The sequence below is a fragment of the Macaca thibetana genome, chromosome 5, assembly GCF_024542745.1.
Source record: "Macaca thibetana thibetana isolate TM-01 chromosome 5, ASM2454274v1, whole genome shotgun sequence".
Lineage (NCBI taxonomy): Eukaryota > Metazoa > Chordata > Mammalia > Primates > Cercopithecidae > Macaca > Macaca thibetana.
In genome coordinates, this window is record NC_065582.1 from 106,333,770 (window position 1) to 106,354,089 (window position 20,320).

At 36.5% G+C, this 20,320-nt stretch overlaps 2 protein-coding genes across 7 annotated transcripts in view; one reads left to right on the forward strand and one right to left on the reverse strand.

Moving 5' to 3' along the window:
- Window positions 1-18,776, forward strand: part of LOC126954756 (60S ribosomal protein L14-like) — a 1,186,913-nt gene extending 1,168,137 nt beyond the window's left edge. For all 6 annotated transcript variants that reach the window (XM_050790631.1, XM_050790629.1, XM_050790632.1 and 3 more), the window contains exon 2: window positions 17,988-18,776. In XM_050790631.1, the coding sequence (XP_050646588.1) occupies window positions 18,011-18,640 (630 nt within the window). In that variant the 5' untranslated portion in view covers window positions 17,988-18,010 and the 3' untranslated portion in view covers window positions 18,641-18,776. The remainder of the gene's footprint in view (window positions 1-17,987) is intronic.
- Window positions 15,243-20,320, reverse strand: part of CHIC2 (cysteine rich hydrophobic domain 2) — a 55,659-nt gene continuing 50,581 nt past the window's right edge. The window contains exon 6 of the mRNA XM_050790639.1: window positions 15,243-17,020. Within this exon, the coding sequence (XP_050646596.1) occupies window positions 16,970-17,020 (51 nt within the window). The 3' untranslated portion in view covers window positions 15,243-16,969. The remainder of the gene's footprint in view (window positions 17,021-20,320) is intronic.

Sequence of the window (20,320 nt, forward strand, 5' to 3'; positions counted from 1 at the left end):
AAACAGAACCAAAGACAAAAACCACATGATTATCTCAATAGATGCAGAAAAGGCCTTTGAAAAAATTCAACAGCCCTTCATGCTAAAAACTCTCAATAAATTCGGTATTGATGGAATGTATCTCAAAATCATAAGAGCTATTTATGACAAACCCACAGCCAATATCATACTGAATGGGCAAAAGCTGGAAAAATTCCCTTTGAAAACTGGCACAAGACAGGGATGCCCTCTCTCACCACTCCTATTCAACACAGTGTTGGAAGTTCTGGCTAGGGCAATCAGGCAAGAGAAAGAAATTAAGGGTATTCAGTTAGGAAAAGAAGAAGTCAAATTGTCCCTGTTTGCAGATGACATGATTGTATATTTAGAAAACCCCATTGTCTCAGCCCCAAATCTCCCTAGGCTGATAAGAAACTTCAGCAAAGTCTCAGGATGCAAAATTAATGTGCAAAAATCACAAGCATTCTTATACACCAGTAACAGACAAACAGAGAGCCAAATCATGAATGAACTTCCATTCACAATTGCTTCAAAGAAAATAAAATACCTAGGAATCCAACTTACAAGGGATGTAAAGGACCTCTTCAAGGAGAACTACAAACCACTGCTCAGTGAAATAAAAGAGGACATAAACAAATGGAAGAACATACCATGCTCATGGATAGGAAGAATCAATATTGTGAAAATGGCAATACTGCCCAAGGTAATTTATAGATTCAATGCCATCCCCATCAAGCTACCAATGAGTTTCTTCACAGAATTGGAAAAAACTACTTTAAAGTTCATATGGAACCAAAAAAGAGCCTGCATCTCCAAGACAATCCTAAGTCAAAAGAACAAAGCTGGAGGCATCACGCTACCTGACTTCAAACTATACTACAAAGCTACAGTAACCAAAACAGCATGGTACTGGTACCAAAACAGAGATATAGACCAATGGAACAGAACAGAGTCCTCAGAAATAATATCACACATCTACAGCCATCTGATCTTTGATAAACCTGAGAAAAACAAGAAATGGGGAAAGGATTCCCTATTTAATAAATGGTGCTGGGATAATTGGCTAGCCAGATATAGAAAGCTGAAACTGGATCCTTTCCTTACTCCTTATACGAAAATTAATTCAAGATGGATTAGAGACTTAAATGTGAGACCTAATACCATAAAAACCCTAGAAGAAAACCTAGGTAATACCATTCAGGCATTCAGGACATAGGCATGGGCAAGGACTTCATGTCTAAAACACCAAAAGCAATGGCAACAAAAGCCAAAATTGACAAATGGGATCTAATTAAACTAAAGAGTTTCTGCACAGCAAAAGAAACTACCATCAGAGTGAACAGGCAACCTACAGAATGGGAGAAAATTTTTGCAATCTACTCATCTGACAAAGGGCTAATATCCAGAATCTACAAAGAACTCAAACAAATTTACAAGAAAAAAACAAACAACCCCATCAAAAAGTGGGCAAAGGATATGAATAGACATTTCTCAAAAGAGGACATTCATACAGCCAACAAACACATGAAAAAATGCTCATCATCACTGGCCATCAGAGAAATGCAAATCAAAACCACAATGAGATATCATCTCACACCAGTTAGAATGGCAATAATTAAAAAGTCAGGAAACAACAGGTGCTGGAGAGGATGTGGAGAAATAGGAACATTTTTACACTGTTGGTGGGATTGTAAACTAGTTCAACCATTATGGAAAACAGTATGGCAATTCCTCAAGGATCTAGAACTAGAAGTACCATATGACCCAGCCATCCCATTACTGGGTATATACCCAAAGGATTATAAATCATGCTGCTATAAAGACACATGCACACGTATGTTTATTGCAGCACTATTCACAATAGCAAAGACTTGGAATCAACCCAAATGTCCATCAGTGACAGACTGGATTAAGAAAATGTGGCACATATACACCATGGAATACTATGCAGCCATCAAAAAGGATGAGTTTGTGTCCTTTGTAGGGACATGGATGCAGCTGGAAACCATCATTCTCAGCAAACTGTCGCAAGAACAGAAAACCAAACATCGCATGTTCTCACTCATAGGTGGCAACTGAACAATGAGATCACTTGGACTCGGGAAGGGGAACATCACACATTGGGGCCTATCACGGGGAGGGGGGAGGGGGAAGGGATTGCATTGGGAGTTATACCTGATGTAAATGACGAGTTGATGGGTGCTGACGAGTTGATGGGTGCAGCACAGCAACATGGCACAAGTATACATATGTAACAAACCTGCACGTTACGCACATGTACCCTAGAACTTAAAGTATAATAAAAAATTTTTAAAAATAAAAAATAAAAGAAAAAGAAGAAGGAAAATTAATGGAAAAAAAGTGTTTAAGACTTTGTGATTTTTAAAGTATATTTTATAGTTTTATCAAAAATATATCTAAAGTTTTGTTTTTAAGTTGCTAAATTTTCAAACTGCACAACAAGAAGCTCTTAAATGAGAGATTCTGGTCAAAGGGCATTCAGTCAGCAAAAACAATTTTAGATACTGTAGTTTTCTGCTAGTAGTTAACACACTTGCAATTTATATGATACACAATTGTGCTTGCAGAAAATATATTCCTCAATCATGGTCTAAAGCCATAATGTTATTATTACTGACGCCAATGACCAAAAGTAGGGCCTTTCCTGTCATTTCTCAGGCACCTGCTTGTCATTTACCCTCAACTGACAGCCTGCTGGACAGCCAGGTCCCTTGGGCATAGAGTTCTTGATTCCAACACTTCAATTCATTACACTAGTCAGCCACTATTTCCCGCACCACACTTTCAAACTTTTTCTAACTTCACAGAACTTCCCAAAATATAACTTGTTTCAAAGAATGGCAACCTGAAGCTGAATAATTCAGTCAATTTCTAGCTAATATTAATCATAAAATATTATATTTTTACATTGCCAATTCATTTTCAGTTAGATTAATTTCTACCCATGTAGCTGCAGAACTAGAAAGGCAAGTCTCTGTAGAGCTGGTTTACTACACAGCTGAGGAATGATGCTTGAAGTACCCTTCATTATCCCAAAGCAATTATTACAGAAGAAAACATTATGTAGACTTTATGTGCATATATCTATAGAGAATGTAAAGTAGTGAGAGTTAACAACATGCTAGCAGCCCTCGCTGGTTCTTGGCACCTCCTGGGCCTCAGCGTCCACTCTGGCTGTGCTTGAGGAGCCCTTCAGCCTGCTGTTGCACTGTGGGACCCCCTCTCTGGGCTGGCCAAGGCTGGAGCTGGCTCCCTCTGCTTGCAGGGAGGTTTGGAGGGAGAGGCACGGGCGAGAACCAGAGCTGCGTGAATTCCGGGTGGGCGTGGGCTTGGTGGGCCCCACACTCAGAGTGCCTGCCAGCGCCGCAGGCCCCAGGCAGTGAGGGGTTTAGCACCCGGGCCAGCAGCTACAGAGGGTGCCCGGATCCCCCAGCACTGCCAGCCCGCCTGTGCCACGCTGAATTCTCGCTGGGCCTCGGCCACCTCCCTGCCGTCAGGGCTGGGACCTGCAGCCCACCATGCCCGAGTCCCCTCCCCCTCCACCGTGGGTGCCCGCATGGCCCTAGCCTCCCTGACGGGGGCAGCCGCCTGCTCCCCAGTCCTATCTACCGCCCAAGGGCTGAGGAGTGTGGGCACACTGCAGGGGACTGGCAGGCAGCTCTGCCTGTGGCCAAGCACAGGATCCACTAGGGAAAGCCAGCTGGGCTCCTGAGTCGGTTGGGGGCTTGGAGAACTTTTATGTCTAGCTAAAGGACTGTAAAAGCACCAATCGGCACTCTGTGTCTAGCTCAAGGTTTGTAAAGCAACAACGTTTGTAAATGCACCAATTGGTGTTCTGTGTCTAGCTAATCTAGTGGGGACTTGCGGAACTTTTGTATCTAGCTAAAGGATTGTAAATGCACCAATTAGCACTGCATGTCTAGTTCAAGGTTTGTAAATGCACCAATCAGTGCTCTGTGTCTAGCTAATCTAGTGGGGACTTGGAGAACTTTTGTGTCTAGCTAAAGGATTGTAAATGCACCAATCAGCAACCTGTGCCTAGCTTAAGGTTTGTAAAGCAACCAGTGCTCTGTGTCTAGCTAATCTATGGGGACTTGGAGTGTCTAGCTAAAGGATTGTAAATGAACCAATCAGCACTCTGTCTAGCTCAAGGTTTGTAAATGCACCAATCAGCACCCTGTCAAAACGGACCAATCAGCTCTCTGTAAAATGGACCAATCAGCAGGATGTGGGTGGGCTGGGATAAGGAAATAAAAGCAGGCTGCCCAAGCCAGCAGCAGCAGCCCTGTTGGGTCCCCTTCCACGGCATGGAAGGTTTGTTCTTTTGCTCTTCACAATAAATCTTGCTGCAGATCACTCTTTGGGTCTACCACTGCCTTTATGAGCTGTAATACTCACCGCAAAGGTCTGCAGCTTCACTCCTGAAGCCAATGAGACCATGAACCCACCAGGAGGGATGAACAACTCCAGATGTGCTGCCTTTAAGAGCTGTAACACTCACGGCAAAGGTCTGCAGCTTCACTCCTGAAGCCAGCGAGACCACGAACCCACTAGAAGGAAAAAACTCCTGACACATCTGAACATCTGAAGGAACAAACTCCGGCCACACCATCTTTAAGAACTGTAACACTCACCGCGAGGGTCCGTGGCTTCATTCTTGAAGTCAGTGAGACCAAGAACCCACCAATTCTGGATGCAGTAGGTTTTACTAAAATTAATGTCACTACACATCACAGCTTACGTTTTAAAATAAAAAGAAAAATCAAAAATAACAAAGGATATGGTTAGCACATTATTCACTTTTTTGCTTGGAAAATGCAATGAGTGCGTGCGCGTGTGCACACACACATCGGTATTTGTAGACCTGCCTTTGTAATTTAAAATGTTAATGAAATGTAAATTTTTTCAGTGCAAAATTCATGAATGTTCATCCCTGGGCGGCATTGTGTCCAACCTTGTAGGAGTCCTTTTTTAAATTTTATTAGTCCCAAAAGTCCCTCATTGTCCCTTTCCCCTCCATCCCACCAGCACCAAAGAAAATACATTTGACAACCACAATTGGATGGTGGCAGTAAAACATAAAATAATTTTAATTCAGAAAACAACCCACCCCTTGCACTTTTTGTAATGAAGTTAAGTTTTTAGGTTCCAAGCTATTCATCATGAAGAGAATGTGTTTAATCTGATGTGAAGTTGGCTACCGGCAGTCTAGTCAAGCTGTCGAATGTTTAACTCCGGGTCTGGTAGGCTGCCAGCCATTCTAAATGTTTTCACACGGACAAGCAATAAATAATTAAATGTCTAAGTCACAGTTCTCAGATTGGGCAGTAGATAGAACTAAAACTTAACCACTTACAGAGACAGATAAACAATTTCTGAGTGGCTGGAATCCAACAATTTACCTTTCAGTGCCCCAAGCATAGGCAATGCTCTCTCAGTTACAGAGAACCGGTTGTGGTCATGCTTTCTTACAAGGATTCTAAATGATCACGTTTAGGATTTTTAAAAATCACTAACAACCTGCGATTTAAGATAAGTGATAAACTTCGTAAGCCTTATTGTCATTATAAAATTAGGTTAGAGAGGGAAGGGAAGATAGCTTTTTAAAAAAAATTTTTTAAGTAAGAATAGAGACAGGTTCTTGCTATGTTGCCCAGGCTGGTCTTGAACTCCTGGGCTCAAGCAATCCTGACACCTCAGCCTCCCAAAGTGCTAGGATTACAGGTGTGAGCCACCACTCCCAGCTGAAAGATGTCTTATAATTGATAAAAATATTCAAAATATACATGGTCTCCTTTCCTTCCTCCCAATTCTAATGTGGAGGGTAGTGCCAAGTGTATTTTAAAAACCAAACTACTGGGCTGGGCACAGTGGCTCATGCCTGTGATCTCAGCACTTTGGGAAGCTGAGGCGGGTGGATCACCTGAGGTCAGGAGTTCGAGAACAGCCTGGGCAACATGGTGAAACCCCATCTCTACTAAAAATACAAAAATTAGCCAGGCATGGTGGCAGGTGCCTGTAATCCCACTTACTCGGGAGGCTGAGGCAGGAGAATCGCTTGAAGCCAGGAGGCAGAGGTTGTGGTGAGCCAAGATTGCACCACTTCACTCCAGCCTGGGTGACAAACTGAGACATCGTCTCAAAAACAAAAAACCCCTACTTTTTAGTAAGTCCATATTAAAGTTCTAATTTACTCATCAAAATTATAGTTTTGGAATGCGTTTGTATCAAGATCAAAATGACATTCATTAAATCATTCAAAATCAACTGGAGAATGGTTTTAATTGAAGAGGAAGATAAAGCAAAGGAGCTCACCCTGGTAAAACCTAGATACTTGAATAGTATGTTACAATTTGTTTAAAGGGCAAGCAAAGGACTCATGCAGGTAATCCAAACACTTTGAGAGGCCAAGGCAGGACGTTCGCTTAAGCCCAGGAGTTCAAGACCAGCCTGGGCAACATAGTGAGACTCTCTTAAAAAAATCTTTAAAAATTAGCTAGGCATGGTGTGCTCATCCGTAGTCCCAGCTACAGGGGAGGCTGAGGTGGGACAATTGCTTGAGACTGGGATATGGAGGCTGCAGTGAGTCTTAATCACACCACTGCACTATAACCTGGGCAACAGAGCAAGACTCTGTCAAATAAATAAGTAAATAAAAACTTCCCAGCTGATTTTAGTGCATATCCCCACTAGATACCTCTGAGGTTTCTTCCAGCTCTGAGACTCCACTTTCTTTTAAATGGATGTGGCCTATAGCTTAGAAGCAAGACCCAATGCTAACAGAATTTGGGAAACAAACAAAAAATGCCTCTCCCTCCTCCTCTCCCACTCTTTCTTCAGAGCTCTCTTTCTTGACACACCTGTTGACAGTTTTGATAGATTTAAAACATGTAATGCATTTGTTTATAGAAGACCTACTTCATCTTTGCTCTAAAATATATATAGAAGAAACACTGGTCAGATGATCATGGCAGAAATTACCACCCAGCAGATATGTTACAAACAGAAGATCCTAAAAAGCTGGCTTTGCAGAACTAATAAATCTAGAATACCTCTAGTAAAATTTATATATCTTCAGAGAATAATTTAGTGAGAGTTTTTGTAACATGCTTGATGTGCAGAATAATATATTGCTAACATTTTATGTACACAAACTGGTTTACCTACCTGTCAGGCTTTCTCAGCATAAGAGTTTTAAAATTTAAAGTCAGTTCTCAATATATTAATTCCAACTTGAAAAAATACAAAGCTCTCAATATTTAGTACAGAAATATGTGTGTTTTTTCTCACTATCTTTCACTTATAATTCATAGCTGTTTTTCTCATTCGTAGAATTCTTAACTTTAGGATTACACAACGGAACAATGGCATCATTAATATAGAAACCATTGACAAATACAGTCAGAACTACAAGGCTGAAACAGAAATTCATACTTATATTTTCCAACTTTTGTCTTTAAGCTGAAGTTAATTTTAAAAGCTTTAAAAATATCACAGGGAGAGAAAACCTGGTAAGTATACGTAAATCAAGATATAAGACCAAAAACAGTTACCACATTTGGTCTGGAAATTGATATTTTATCCATTAAAGCAAAGTAATTGAAAGCACTTTTTGCAGGAAAAATCTACTGAAAAAGACACTGTAAATACAGGAATTAAGAATTTCCTTTTCAGAGGTTCCCCCCCCCACCCCGTTCCACAGAAAGAACAGGGCTATCCCCCTAGGCAGTGGCCCAGTCTTGCCCTTTTTCAGATGTTTTTATAGATTTCATATTTCCCAGTGATTGCGGAAAGTCTCTGCAATTATTTCTTGCAGAGACTATCAGATCATCCAACATTAGACTGACAGGTTTCTATTTTGCTGAAATAACTAACAAATTGTGTAAATAGAAAGTCATTTTTCATCTGCATATACTGCAATAAAAACCTGAGATGCTTCCCTTATGATCGATTTTTAGTTTCCTAACTTCTACAGAAATTTTTCTTCATGCTTTTTATATTTTTGGCATTTCTAATTTAAAATATCTAAAACTCTTGAAGTTATATGCATGAAGCATTTGTGCTCTGATTTTTAAAAAAATGTTAATATCATGCTGTTTGAACAATGTGAGCCACTGAAGGGTATGACTGTGCTACTATGGTATTCTTTAGCACCTTCATGCACTGCAACCTGAGCAAACCACTTCACTGGTTAAAGACACATCTAGTTGGTCTCTTTCCACTCACAGACGGAATACTTGAGAGTTTTTCTGGTAGGGAGAGTTTTTGTAGTCTAAAATGTGATACAAAGTAAGAAGCATATAACTAAAACCAATTTAATCTAGTTAATATCCTCCTCACCTAGGAATGCATTCCAACATTTGAATACACTAGTCCTCAGAACCAAAAGAACAGGTCCATCCATAGGTTATCCTTTACAAGACAACCTCAGGTCATAAGGCATGGGAAGTGTGGCCTCAGTCATGCTCTAGGAAGGACTCAAATAAGAGATTTAGAAGTGATTTTGCCACCTCAGAAATTTTTCACTTTTAAGCCCTATATTAATCAATGAGGTAATCTTTGGTGTGCCAGTCTACACTCCAAAAGTGGGTGGTCTTTGCAGAGGGAGGTGCTCACTCACTCTACCTCTGGCCAGAGCCAGTTCCTGCAGCTGGACCAAGGGCAGCCCACAGACTGCACTCGGCACATTTCTTCATTTCTCACTTGAGTGCCCTTCTTTAGTTTCCTTTCAACTGCCCACTTTATATTGGCTTCATTACACCACCGCTCCATTTGTAATGTAAATTGGGAAACTCGGGGAAGTTTTTCTTTTGGCCTTGTCTACGAAAGAATACCGAGAGGTATTCAAAACGTATTAACACAAATCAATGGCAGCAATAAAAGCAAAATCTCCTTAGCAACATAATCTTGATTGCAAAAGGAGAACTGAGAGCATTTAGCAGAACAGTGGCCCACATGGAATACGCATTTGTCTGGAAGAATCCAGCACAAAGCCTAAAAGAGAGATTTTGAAAAAATCCAAAATTAACTCACAGGGAACAGTTACTCTTTTTTTCAAAAGTACACAATTGGCTACATTAAATCTATCGTGTGCTTTTGGCTCAGCAACATTGTATCACACCGCTTTGCAAACTGAAATTACAACACCCTGCATGCTTCACATGAGTTACAGGGTGTTTTTTGTTTGTTTTGTTTTTTGGATTTTTTTTCCCTTGGTTGATTTCTTTAGTAGAGCAAACAAAAAAGTCTCAAGAAATATTCATCTCATACACAATGGAAAGAAAATTGAATGGCTATCTAAGAATATCTAAGACTGTGGGTACAAAAGGTTGGGCTATCTTTTAGGCTTTCTGCGATGGATTCTAAGATAGTAACTAGTGCAAGCGGTAATGGCATTTTTGCATAGATCTCTATTTGTGAAAAAAGAAACAATTCACTTCTGAGAATGCTCACGTTTTTTCTGGTCAGGATGAAAAATGTGAATAAAAGAATAAAAATTCAGAAAATAAGTTTTCTTTAAAAACTATAGAATGATGACTCAAGGAAACAAAAATAATTCACAAACAAAATTTCCCTTTAGTTTTTATGTTTCATGTAGAATCAACTGTCATTCTGTGTTTTAACTAAAACAATCCAGGTGATGGAGTTATCTTTACCGTCTACTGCAAAGAGATGTCTTAGTGTACTGAGTCACAGTTACTTCATCTTTGATTCTGTGTGTGTATGTGTCTATTTCCATATATGGATCTATGTTAGTAAAGGTTTATACTAGAATCTGGGTCAATTGAGTAAAATGAAAAATTTGTATTACAAATAGTCACTTGATACAATGCCACAGATAAGCTATTTTAAATAGTGCTGAACGTCTATTTACAGAAGTGGCAACTGGAATTATTTCCGCCTCCCACTGAAAGCTTAAAAACTGAAACAGGATAATTGAGAATCCTATTTACAAGCTGCATTAATTTTAAACTTGAGATAACTAAAACACCATTGTGGGGAAAAAAAGGTAATATTATATAAGCTACATTTTTGCCCTATTTTTTTCTTCCAACTATGATTCAAGTTCATGAACGCATAATATAAACCTTTAAATTCATTGTACACAGTTTCTAAACTGATATTGTAATGACGTCAATTTAATTAGCTTTTCCCCACACATTGTACAGGTCATATCTACAGAAGCAGGTGTGTGTGCATGTACTCATTCATTCATATGGTCATTTTAACAGACATTATTAGTTTGGCCAATTTCCTTTAAAGTGATTTGATCTAAGTTCCAGATTCCCTTTTCCAATTCCAAATACACCAGCTTAAGATCTTATTTAATATATCATATTCTTTAAAGACAAAATGATGTGAATTAGCCCATATTTTATTTTTGAATATGGAATCGTGTGTTGAAATGACATGTTGTAGTAGACTCACTTAAAAGCAACAAAACTAGCCAAAGCAAGCCAAACATGGAAAAAAAAAAAAATCCCTAACTCAAATTAGTCTCCATTTGTTTACTAAAAAAAGAACAATCAATACAATCAATGAAGAGTTAATTTTACAAGACTAAATATACTACAACCAACACAGGACCAAAAACTGAGTCACCTTAAATATAACCCATTATGTATTTCTTCGTAATTATGCAGGCCAACAAGTTTTTATCTAACAAAACAATCTCATTTTAAGAAAAATAGGCGGGGTGTGGTGGCTCACACCTGTAATCCCAGCAGTTTGGGAGGCTGAGGTGGGCGGGATACCTGAAGTCAGGAGTTTGAGACCAGCCTGGCCAACATGACCAAACGCTGTCTCTATTAAAAATGCAAAAATTAGCTGGGCGTGATGGCTCATGCCTGTAATCCCAAACACTTGGGAGGCTGAGGCAGGAGAATTGCTTGAACCTGGGAGGCAGAGGCTGCAGTGAGCCAAAATCGTGCCACTGCACTCCAGCCTGGGTGACAGAGTGAGACTCCGTCTCCAAAAAAGAAAAACTATGCTTATTTGGCAGTGGGATTAATATCTTAATAATGAAAGCAAAAACGTAATACTTACCTTTCACATTCAACTTTATATTTTACCAGTTATCTTCATTTTCTAATGTTATTAGACTTATCTGAATGCTGTATAATTATCCAAAAGCATATTTTTAGGGACCCTGCTCTTAGTTCTGCATAACTGCTCACCATCAGAAATTTCTGATTATCTTATATGAAAACTATTCCATGTTCATTTAAGGATATAGGAACAAATTCCTGGAACCCTTTATTTTATTTTTTTAATGGTCACATTTATATTATAAAAGATAAATCTAAGTATATTTGTTTCAAGGTAGCCTCCCATTATCTTCTCAAAAGACATGATGATAAAGGAAAATTCTATCTAGAATAATATTTTTTCTTTTTCTTTAAAAATATTTCCATTTTAATATATAAAGAACGTATAAAGAAAGCAAAAAGCTGTGTGCAATTCCTGACCACTGCATAACGTTCACCCTTGTAAACTAAAGAGTAGGATAATAATGCAGTTATTTCTCTCAGCCAGTAGATTTCAGCATCTTGCCTTCCAATCATGTTTGCCTTGCTTCTACTGCCACAACTGCTAAGTTTCACAATACTTAACTCTTCTGAGAGGGCACAATGCTAGTAACCTCAACAAACATAAAAATACAGAATTTAAAAGTGCTTTGATACTTGAGTTAAAACAAGCTCCTATTTATAGACTTGGTGGCCATGTAATGAGATTGTTGTAATTACCTAATTAAATAGCTGCTACTAAAGGAAGAGGAGTTCTTTAATTTAGAGCAAAAGGTTTCTTGAGGAAATACTCTTTCCTTCTAGAACATTTTAAATCTATACAGAATTTATGCCAAAAAAAAAGAAATGGAACCAGTTATATACTAAATTAAGAACCAGCAGAAGACACAATAGGACACAAACTGCAGTCTGAGGGTACGTTATGTCTCAATAAAGTAAAGTAGACGAAACACCGACCCATCACGTATGTCTCTTGAAGGCTGCTTGACACTGTGTTTCTTTAAATAAAAAACAACAAAGCAATATACACCTTATTTGCCAAAATTAAGGATGCCTGGTATGGTCAGTTCATCAAAATACTTTCTAAGATAAAGAGCTAGGAAAGCAATATACTGGTTTTCACAAAGAGAAGAAAGTAATCAACTCAATATCAGAGCACCATGTTTATGAAATAGAGGGGATATTTTAAAAGGCAGGATTTTAAGTATCTCAGACATAACTACATTTAAAAAAAATCTTATTAGAAAGAAACTTTTTTCAAAGTACTATATTTAATGTTTCCCTGATTTTTAAACATGTAAAGCATTTTAAGTACATACAGGGAATACCCAGTCTCTTCCATTTTAAATGCAAAACCTGACAGTAATTCAAGTTTGTGCTGACTTTGTAAATAAGTTGAAAAACCTATTCAATCATTATTATTAAACATCTAACTACTTACTTTTATATAGGACTTAATAACAGGGATATAAACTATTGAAAAATATTGCTTCACAAGATAACACCATGAGGTAGTCATAGTATCTTCCTGCTTGGAAAATGAAAATGAAAGCAAAAAGGCCAAGTAGTTGGATGGTCTTGTAGAATATCAGAAATGAATTCCAAATCAGGATCAACATCCTGTTTATTAAGATTATAAACAACCTCTGTTAGTTCAATATGCCATTGGGGTGGGGGGAGATAATGCTCCATATTACAGAAACTGATAGAATTATGATTAATAATATCAATATTTAGGCTTCTCTTAATTATTATCTAAAGCTCTCCACAGAAGTGCAGAACAAGATAACTCAAGATTTAAAGACATTCTTCAAACCTCAACTTAAGATATAGTCCTAAAACAACATAAAGTTGACTATGATATCAAGGAAAAATTAAGAGTTACTTTATTTAAGAAAGGGTTAAATATTTATACACAAACAGCTACGGGATAATTAATAGTTTGGTTTAAAATTAGCCTATTCTTTCCTCCCAAAAACTAATTATTAATCACCTTCTTTCAAAAACAGAGGTTTGAGAAGCAACCCCATGTCCAACCATCCTATTGTTCCCTCCCTAGAAAGTGTGGACCATTAGGGTCTTTTCAAAAGGAAACATCAATTGCACCACTGCATCAATTAAGAAATCTCTTTTTAAAATGCAAGTACCACCGTAGCAGAACTGAGGGTGTCAGCCATTCATCACTTAATGCGACTTACTTTAATTGGTCTTTTAAATACCTACCTAAGAATGCAAAAGAATTGCTGTTCTTATTTTGGGAGGCCAAGATGGGCAGACTGTTTGAACGCAGGAGTTTGAGACCAGCCTGGGCAACATAGTGAAACCCCGTCTCTACTAAAATACAAAAAATTAGCTGGGCGTGGTGGCAGGCATCTGTAATCCCAGCTACTCAGGAGGCTAAGGCAGGGGAATTGCTTGAACCCAGGAGGTGGAGGTTGCAGTGAGCCAAGATGGTGCCACTGTACTCCAGCCTGGACGACAGAATGAGACTGTCTCAAAAAAAAAAAAAATAGAATTACTGTTCTTACTGCGAGCTTTGAGGAAGAAAGATAAAAATGCAATTCTGAACTATGTTCAGGCCTAGGTAAAGACTCTGGACATCAGGAGGACAGCAAAAGGATCCATGGTGTCCAAAAGGATAAAAGAAAAGAGGGTACAGGACTAGATTCTGGAGTTCAGTCCAAGGCAGTTTTTAACACACTGTAGTTTTTAGTACTACTGATCAACAGCAAGTCAAAGCAAATATTTACAGTGAAATATCTGCATGCAGTTAAAGGTTATAATTGTGAAGCTAAATACCACAAAAGTTGAAATAGTCTGACTATGTACATAGTGTTACACAAAACTAGTAGTTTGAACTCATGCAACTGTGCGTTCAACTGTACGTATTATTATTTAATGTCCTTTTACATCCAAAGATAGGGCAGCATATTGTCAAAGATTTTTATGGTTGGCCTGGGTCTATTAATATAAAAAAACAACCAGAAGCTAACACTGAAAAAACAACACTAAAGACAAAACCTTGGGGAAAGCTGGATTCTTCCTGATTTAAAATTACTCAATTACAAAACTAGTTTTTCTAATAAGAAAAGAAAATCATTGTTTACTATTATTCAAGACTTTGTTGAATTTATTTTGTTGATGTTAGGGTAAAATTACATTTTTATATTTTAAATAAATGAAACCTAGTCATTAAAGAGTGATGATCATTTTAGATAGGTAAAGTGATCTCCATGTAAGGGAGGGCCAACATCTACCTTAGAAGCTAAATGTATCACATCAGTTTTACTATAGTCATTAAGCTTTGGAGTATCATTTTAACCCAGATAGCCAGAGTTATATATTAATATTAATATTAAATATTAAAATATAATGTACATTTTTTGAGAAAAGAATGTTTCTATACAGAAATGGTGACTGATTGTAAAATGCCATTAATGTATTTTAAAAAGACCATAAGTTATTTACTCAACCTATGTAGAATCCATATACCAAAGTTTCTGCCAATAATATTTTTTCTTGGCCAGTTTAAAAAGCTCTAGTTTATGTCCCACAAACTTTAAGTCAGAAAACAGAAGCTGAAGAAAAATTATCACTTTAAATATTCCCTTAGACTGATGTTTACTTAACATGGGCATCTCTAATATCCAGTAATGTGGGCACTTAAATTCATGATTCAAGAAAGGATAGAGTTATACTATAGGCTACTAACGAAAATCCAAGCATGAAAATCTAAATGCCCAAGGCATAACTGGCTTATGATAATACCACATATTAAGTATTCACAGTTCTTTTCTATATATACATTGGAAGTGTATGTTTCTAGGAAATCTTTAAGTAAATGGCACATGGCTGAATAAAATCAAAAAAGCTTTTAAAAATTCTACACTTAGTATCATGGACTATGAAAATTATCTTACCATTAAAATATCCTTAAGGGAATGTAGTAATTTTAAAATTATTATCCACAGTAGACTAATAATAGGAGAATAAATTATGTAAATAGATAAGTTCTTCTTATAAAGCTGATCAATATGGTGCTCTATGGATTTATACAATTTTATACACGGAACACTGTGCTGCATAGTTTACACAGTCATTATATTTTTCTGATCTTTCTGAATCCTGAGGCAGATTTAGCATTGTATGAAGATACAATTATTTTTCACACTGAAACCACAGAGGAATACCGAAGTTTCTAGATGGCATTATTTTTAATTGCACTACTTTAAGGTGGTAGGACACACCCTAGATACAAGTTAAATAAAATAAGAAGTATTTGAATTCTTTGTACTTTGAGCTCTTCACAGGAAAAGTGTTCCACAAATTCAAGTTGTTACTTGGGGGGCAAGGAAAACATATAATTCCCAAACCAAAAAAAAAAAAATTTTAATCCTAGTTTTTAAGATAGCTCCTAATATCCAAGACAGGATATAGGACATGAGATACTGGCATTTGACTATTCAAATTTATAAAGGATTACAGTACTTTGAAGAAGTACAAAGAAATACTTTTAAAAATACAGGTATATAAATTAATGAAACTGGTATTTAAAAGATTTAATACAAGGAAAAAAGTATTGTATAGTGGTACCAATTCTCAATACAAATTATTAAGCATAGTTTATATAATTCCAAAAGTTATTGACATTATTGCTCGATACCACAGTTGTATAGAACAAGTTCTTGACACACATTAAAACTTGTATAATTTCTGGTTCATAAAAACAAAAATTTACATATAGGTCATTCACAAATTTAAAAGTTTAAAAATGCATAGAGATATGCACAACAAAAAGGAGAAAAAAATATGTATGCGTGTATATGTATATTTAAAAGAAACAAGCTAATCTGATTTAACATATGTGTCACACTCTCAATCAAAACAAGTATACCTAACTGTACTGAAAGTGAACTAGTGGATAAAAACAGTACTAAATGCATCCTCCATTTCTTATTAACAATCGGTTCTAAATATCAATGGGATATTAAATACCAGCTTACTTTTAGTTTTAGAACTTTTACTTTCTTTCAAAAACTTTTCAGAAACATATATCCATTCTATAATTGTGATAGATTGGAAGAAATATTTTCCTCAGAAATTGTGTAAAGGAATACTTCCACTCTTTTGTAAATAAGATTTGATAAACAATAAAAGTAACCCAAGTAAGGCCATTATTATCATCTTGATCAAAAATATACACAGATTGTGATGCTACTATATTTTGTGATCCTGAGTTCTAGTAACCACTAGATACATGCATACCATTCACTGATTTGTCTATTCTAATAAACATTTAATCCTGTCTTACTACCTTTGAAGACAGTAATACTCTTAAAACTTTTTGATAGGTCTTCATAATGTTACAGATTATCTGCCATAAACAGAGCATTAGAAATTGTATGAGAAAGGATATGTTAGGTTCCAAAAGGTTATTAAAGAAAACTTACTATTTTAAAATAATGACAATATCAAATTTTAAAAGAAAGAAAAAATGATACAAAAAGTGTGCTTGCTGGAATAGGTAACTTGAGCCTTACAAAGGTGTTTTTCTCTGTTAAGGAATTTATAAATAAAGGACTGTGTGTACCTTGGTGACAAAATAAAAAAGGCTGGCCACTTTTTATGCTAAGTTCAAATGTATTTTTTTGATAATACAAAAAAGTAATCCTTGAAAATCAGAATACATAACAGAAAAGAGCACAATAACTTAAGTATTAAACATCTATATGAAATAACTGTTGCAAAGATTGACAAAAATGCACACTTAGAACATGCGGTTATTTAAAAACAAACAAACAAACAAACAAAACACCACACGATTCTGTAGAACCAATGTTATGTCACCACCAGGAGAGCACCAAGCAAGGCACCATTGGAAAGACAACATACTTGGAAAGTCTCTATAAATAAAGTAAATGCTAATCTGGTCGAAAAATCGGTGTCTTTGGTAAAAATTCTATGAGGATGACCTGTAAAAGGAGAAGAAAAAGTTTTTAAAAGATTTAAACAAAATTTTTTCTTAAAACTTCAATTATATGCTATCGCAATTTTTTTGAAAATCCATTCACATTTTAAAACTGCAACTTTGCATTACTAAAACAGATCTTTATCTGATAATGCAGAGCTCCATCACTGAGAATTTTTCTATTTCTGGACCTTTACCAAATACATGAAATACCTCGGCTCTATGAAAAGGAAGACAAATAAGCAAGTAAAATCACCAAAGTCTGAGAAGGGTGATATAGATAGAGTGCCCCTGACACACTGGAGGAGCAAACATGCATACATGCACGCTCCCCTGCGCTCATGAGAAAAGGGGCTAGTATGCATTTAGAACTAACTGTATACCAGGTGTTCCATACTACATTGGGTCTCTTTAAACCCAACAACTTTTCTATGAGGTAAGTATTATAATCCCTATTTTACAGATGAGGAAACTGATGATCCAGAGAAGTTGTATCACAATTGATTGTGGACTCACTGTTTGAATAAAAGACTGTCTTTAACTCCAAAGACTTGCCCTTTCTACCACCCTACGTGACTGCAGCTCACCCAACATTTTTCTTCAGACTTTCTCCTTTTTAATCAACCCAATTACACGAATCTTCTCTAAGTTCTAGAGTTGCTCTCATTTTACTCTACCAGAATATGTAATCTTCAGATAAAAGGTCCTTTATCTCTTAATTTTTTAAAAAGTCCATTTCTTCTTAGGTTAGCAAAATTACAGGCCAAAATTTGTTCCAAAAGGCCTTTTAATAGGAAACTAAAGGAAAACCAATGAAAACAAAATATGGTAACACAGAGTTACACAAGGTGACCAAAGCTAGTTTTTCCAAATTTGAATTTTCTTAAATTACAATCAACTCTTTCTTTTGCCCCAAATTTGTATGAAATAGATGGTGATTTAAAAATTATTTGATATTAAAAGTTTCTAAGTCTTCTCGCCTAACGCCGCCAACATGGTGTTCAGGCGCTTCGTGGAGGTTGGCCGGGTGGCCTACGTCTCCTTTGGACCTCATGCCGGAAAATTGGTCGCAATTGTAGATGTTATTGATCAGAACAGGGCTTTGGTCGATGGACATTGCACTCAAGTGAGGAGACAGGCCATGCCTTTCAAGTGCATGCAGCTCACTGATTTCATCCTCAAGTTTCCACACAGTGCCCGCCAGAAGTATGTCCGACAAGCGTGGCAGAAGGCAGACATCAATACAAAATGGGCAGCCACACGATGGGCCAAAAAGATTGAAGCCAGAGAAAGGAAAGCCAAGATGACAGATTTTGATCGTTTTAAAGTTATGAAGGCAAAGAAAATGAGGAACAGAATAATCAAGAATGAAGTTAAGAAGCTTCAAAAGGCAGCTCTCCTGAAAGCTTCTCCCAAAAAAGCACCTGGTACTAAGGGTGCTGCTGCTGCTGCTAAAGTTACAGCAAAAAAGATGACCACCGCGAGTAAAAAGGCTCCAGCCCAGAAGGTTCCTGCCCAGAAAGCCACAGGCCAGAAGGCTGCGCCTGCTCCAAAAGCTCAGAAGGGTCAAAAAGCTCCAGCCCAGAAAGCACCTGCTCCAAAGGCATCTGGCAAGAGAGCATAAGTGGCAATCAAAAAAAGTAATAAAGGTTCTTTTTGACATGTTGGCAAATGTATTTAAGCCTTTGGATTTAAAGCCTGTTGAGACTGGAGTTAGGAGGCAGATTGATAGTAGGATTACAATAAACATTAAATAATCAGTTCCTTAAAAAAAAAAAAAAAAAAAAAGTTTCTAAGTCTAGTGACTCATCGTTCTTTTTCAGAAACTGTGTCTTGCTTGATATGACCTCTAGATTTCAATACTTCTACAGATTAGCTGTCTGGGCCAGGAATCTTCATTTTCACTTTTCAGTTCTCCTGGGTTTTGATCTGCCTCAATAAAGAAGACACACTTCTATACCTGGCTCAAAAATATTCCTGTCTTACTCTAGGTATCCTGCACTAAGCCTTAGCTGTCACATTTGCCACTCTCCTGACCTGTGATTTGCCTACAAAATATTCACTAGCTCCCTGTTAAAATATTTTCTCCCAACTAGCTTCTTCATTTGGGCTACATTTCCCTATCTATAAAACAAAGGCATCGAACTAGATGACAAGATTCTTTGCAGCTTTAAAATTTGACAATTAAATGTTTAAACTACTTAAGAGTCAGCATTAAACAAATTCTTTTGTATTTCAAATATGTCCTCAATCAGTCTTTATAATTTTAGTCCCCAGTTGTGGGCATACCCACACTTTACAATATATACTATTAATACATAAAATAAAATAAAGGCTATCTTTGCCTACATTTGAACTATTAGTTTTTAAATAATACATCCTACAAATTTTTCCTTCAGAAGCCACTTGTCTCATTTATTCTAAATCATCTGTCTCTACCATATCTGAACAAAGAAAAGTTAGCACCAAGGTGGTGTGTGTGTATATATATATATATATATATTTTTTAGTATTTCCAATGTTCAAATTTAATCAAAGATAATTATTTTCTTTTAACAAAATGAAATTTCTTTAAGTTAAAGAAAAGTTGAGGGAAAGAGGGACAAATGGTTAAAAAGGCCCAAATTCATTAGATAAAATGAATTTTATTTGCTAGTTTAACTTTTAAAATTCATTTTAATGAATTTTTTAAGCTACATTATTCTCACTTTCAACTATCAAAAATATATATATACTCTAAGAAAATCTAGCAAAACACATTTTTCCCCAGCATGCATATATATATATATATATATTTTTTTTTTTTTTTTTTTTTTTAAAAGAGAGGCAGGTATTGCTATGTTATCCAGACTGTCTTTGTACTCCTGGACTCAAGTGATCCTGCTGCCTCAGCCTCCCCAGCTAGACTATTGGCATGCCCACTACACCCAGCTTTTTCCTAGCAATTTAAATATTTATTTTATCTTTACTACTCTTCTGGATATCTTCTATGATGGAGTGAAAATAATATAATGGCTTTTGTAGAAGTGCTTAATTATCTAAAAATTCAAGGAAACTTATTTTACAAACAAAGCATATAGTTCAGAATGTTTTGGAAGGTTAAATTACTTTATGAATAAATTATAGTCATACAGTTCTATCTGGAAATCATAGCATTGGGACAACTTTTATGTTTTCCTTTCCAAAGTAAATTTAGAAATGCACAAAAAATTAATAACTTAGTTTTAAGCTTAGTGTTTGTGTTACAAATGTAGTAACTTTTTTTTCACCAAATTCTTTACATCTCCTATCCATCCTTCTCCCC